General features: G+C 51.1%; 1 protein-coding gene; it reads left to right on the top strand.

Annotated features, from left to right (window-relative positions):
- CHC_T00005546001 (hypothetical protein) overlaps positions 1–2,966 on the top strand; it is a 7,845-nt gene extending 4,879 nt beyond the window's left edge. The window contains 2 exon segments of the mRNA XM_005716649.1: positions 1–2,684; positions 2,685–2,966. The exon segment at positions 1–2,684 is cut by the window's left edge and continues 4,879 nt beyond it. Of these exon segments, the coding sequence (XP_005716706.1) occupies positions 1–2,684 (2,684 nt within the window). The 3' untranslated portion in view covers positions 2,685–2,966.
- Positions 2,967–3,753: the final 787 nt, after the last annotated feature.

The following is a 3,753-nucleotide window of genomic DNA, read 5'->3' as shown; positions in this document are numbered from 1 at the left end:
AAGAGCGCGAAGTCGCGCTTGCAGCCAGCAAGACGAAAGTCGATCGACTTACTCAACAAACCGAAAATGTTACTGATTTACAAGAGACCCAACGGGAGCGGGACCAGCTCTTACGTTCCCTGGAGGATTCGAAGTCATTTTTGTCGAACCTGGAGAAAGACAACGAGAATCTGAAGGGACTTCTACAAGAAGCGAACGCATTGAAACCATCAAACCAGATTCAACCTGTGTCTCAAGAAGAGTGCAGAGCTTGCGCTGAAGCGGCAAGAGAGCCAGGACATTCACGTGTAGCAGAATTGGAAGGGGCATTGAGAGATGCTGCGAGGACCGTTTCAGCAACTAATCTTGAATTAATTGCTGCCCAAGCACTACTGGTAGAGCTTTCCGCAGACAAAACGGCCATTCGTACTGAGCTCGCTTCCGCACAAGAAAAAATTGAGAATCTGAAGTCCAGTCTCTCCGTCGAATCAAGAGCTCCAAAGAACGAATCCCTGATATCGGAAGTATCAGAGCCCGAACAAACCATTGTTGATGACTTTGTGAATGGGTGTCCTTCATGCAGCGACAAGGAAGTCACTGAGGAAAGCTTTCGGGGGGCTCAAGCAAATGTCGAAAATCTGAGGACAATTTTGCGGCGGACAGCCTCAGAGGCTGACTGTGCTGTCTCCCTTCTCAGTACTGTTGAACTGAAATTTGAGCAAATTGAACGTGAATTCCATTTATCGAAGTCATCCCTGGATGATGCCAACGCATTAGAGAAAAAGTTACTATCAGAATTGGCGGACTTAAAACAATCGCATGAAATTGAAACGGCGCAGGTTCGTGCAGAAGTGGACCAATTGTCTCAAAGGCTGGCAGCCCTACATATTGAAAAGGATGAGGCTTCGACGAAACTATCAAACCAATTGAAAGCTGTAGAAGCATCCCTGTCTGTGAAGCAAGAAGAATTCCGAGCCCAACTTTCCGACAAGGAGGGGATGATCGAAAAGCTAAAGCAAAGAGAAGAGTCCCTCACTTCACAGCTGCATGATGTAACGGAGAACCTAATGAAGCTTTCTGAGAGAGCCGGTGCATTAGAAGAAGGCAACAACAAATACCGCGCAGCGACTGAAGCTCTAGAAGACAAGTTGGCTAGTGAAAGAGAGGCCCTTGCTGAAAGCAAGAGAAGGGAGAAGTCGCTAGAAGTATCTTTACAGCAATCAAAAGACGATTTGCAACGAGAGAGAGAGTCTTTTGACGGAGAAGTACGAAGACTCAAGTCTGCATCTGAAAGGGAAGTAGAAGAACTGAAGGCAGAGGTTGAAAGGTCAAATCTAGCACTCGAGAATGCAGAGCGCACGTTCCGCATCTCAGAAACGTCATTGAAGACGACTTTGAAGACGACTAGAACAGAACTTGAAAGTGCCCTTGAGTCAAAAGAGAAGACTATCGCTGACTTGCTGTCGACGTCGGAGATGCTAGAGGCTTCATCAGAGGAAGTGAAAGAGCTTAAATCTCTGCAATTGAAAGCAGCGGACGAAACAGAGAGGGTTGTGGCTGAACTAAGATCTCAACGAGATGAAGCCCTCTCTGATGTTCACCAGCTGAGGGCGGAATTAGAGGCGAAATCTAGGGCACTCGCAAGTATTACGTTGTGCGTTGAAAAGCTGGAGAGAAAGCAAAAAGACGCACAGGGGCAAATCTCTATGCTCGAAGGTGAAAACGAAGATTACCTATCATCAATTCAGTCATTGGAAACGAAGTGCAAGCGATTTGGTGACAATCTATCGCGAACGGAAGCCAAGCTGAGCGGTGCGACTGTGCGGTTTGAAAAATGCTCAGCTGCGCTTGATCGGCAGACGAAGGCCCTGGAAGACACGAGCACAGAACTGAAGCAGAGCAAGGAGAAGTGCCGAAGCGTAGAAGAACAGGAGTTGAAGTTGACAAAGCAAGTGGATAATCTACGTGAAGAGCTGGATAGATCGGTGAAGGCAAGAGAAGCGGTTGAGCGAGACAACGAAGATCTGAAAGCATGGGTTGCTGATCTAGAGCGACAAGCGACAGATCTTCATCGGGCAGCGGAAGACTTTTCAGATGTTGAGGAAAGCCTAAGGCAGACAATGGATTCGCTTCGGCAAGTAGCAGAGCAGAACGCAGGGTTAACTGAGGATCTGAAGAAGGAGCGGGAAGTGGTGGCGAATTTAGAAGCTCAGTTGCGAGGCGCGGTCCGAGAGAGGAATGCAGCGGAAGGGGCTCGGGATGCTTCAAAACGGCGAACTAGTAACCTGGAGAGCAGATTACGTAAGATTCGAGAAGACCATGTTAACCGGGTGAGCAACTCGGAGGCGGGAATGCGTGGTATGGTTGAGAGATGTGTTGAATTGGAGACAAAACTTGCAGCAGCGGAGCGAGAATTGGCAGAGGTGGCAAGTGTTTCTGACACGCTGTTCGGAGTGCAAGCAGAACTAGGGCAGAAGGAAGAGGACATGAAGAGCGTAAGGGAAAGAGCATCGGTGGCAGAAGAGAGGGCGGAAGACCTCGAAAGTAAGGTGCAACGACTTGAAGCGGAACTGGCAGAGGGTCGTGAAAATGGAAGCGGGGAGGCTTACCGGGTTCTCGAAGCTGAGCACAACGAATTGCTGGTTTGCTTGGCGGAGATGGAATATGAATGCACAACGCTTAAGGAAGAGTTGGGACGGGATTGAGGAGGGGAATAAGGATGCGCTGGTGTGTCGAAAAAATTTTAAGGCTCAAGCAAGGAGATGTAGAAAGTGGCTGTATTTTTGTGTTGGGAAGTGGTGTAGACGGGAAAGGGCAGGCTGTTGGAGTCTTTGGTTGACACAGTTGGCGATAATGTACATAAGTGCACTGATTGTCAGTATTGGCGCGGTGACACGACTAAAACAAACTAATGGATGATTTACAAGCAAACAGGTTAGGACTTGGTTTAGGTAGTGCTACATTGTGTTGTTTTAGCTATCGGCTAACTGTCATCTCCGGCACGGACATAACTGACGGAGGCCTGAACGTCATGTGCATTTGTAGAAAAGCTTCTGAGCTGAACCATCTCCCTATCCTCAATAACACTCGGCGAGCTCTCCTCCCACTCGACGGGCGTTGGGGTATCCTTATCGGTATAAATGAGCATATCGAACGAGCAGCGATCCTCCAGGAGCGGCAGAAAAGTGACACTGGCGGTGATCTGCCTCACGAGGGCGCGAATCTCGGCGACGACCTGCTCCTCGCTCTTGTCCTCCTCGGGGTGGCCCTGCTGCGGCGCGTGGACGTCGACGTCGAAGGCCCAGCGCTCGACGACCTTGCGCGTGGCGACGTTTGCGAAGACGACGACGACGCGGCGCAGGCGGCGGCTGGCCAGCCAGCGCTCCATCTGGGCCAGCACGGCGCGCAGGTAGCGCTGCACCGCCGCGTCCGTCGACACGAGCATCGTGAGCCCGTACTTGGACACGCGCGAGAAGCTCTCCGGCGCGTAGATGCCGCGCTGGAACAGCAGCGTGTTCACGCCGTACGTGAAGAACTCCGACACCAGCGACGCGGACCCCGACAACTTGACCGAGTGAGTGGAGGCGCCGGCGCTCGCCATTTTCGCGACGGGGGGGGGGGGAGGCGGCTAGTTTTTCGCATACAATAAACTCGGCTGCGGCCACAAATTTTCCAAGCCTCACAGGCATTCTAATTGTGCCGAGAGTCCGGAGTGGCCTATTGTTCGCGTCGCCGATATCTTGGGTCGGTCCGTGGGACACTAGAGATTCCATT

Source organism: Chondrus crispus, genomic scaffold, assembly GCF_000350225.1.
Source record: "Chondrus crispus Stackhouse genomic scaffold, scaffold_3, whole genome shotgun sequence".
NCBI classification, from domain to species: Eukaryota; Rhodophyta; class Florideophyceae; order Gigartinales; family Gigartinaceae; genus Chondrus; species Chondrus crispus.
Note: the sequence above shows the minus strand (reverse complement) of the source record. Positions and strands in the feature narration are given on the sequence as shown.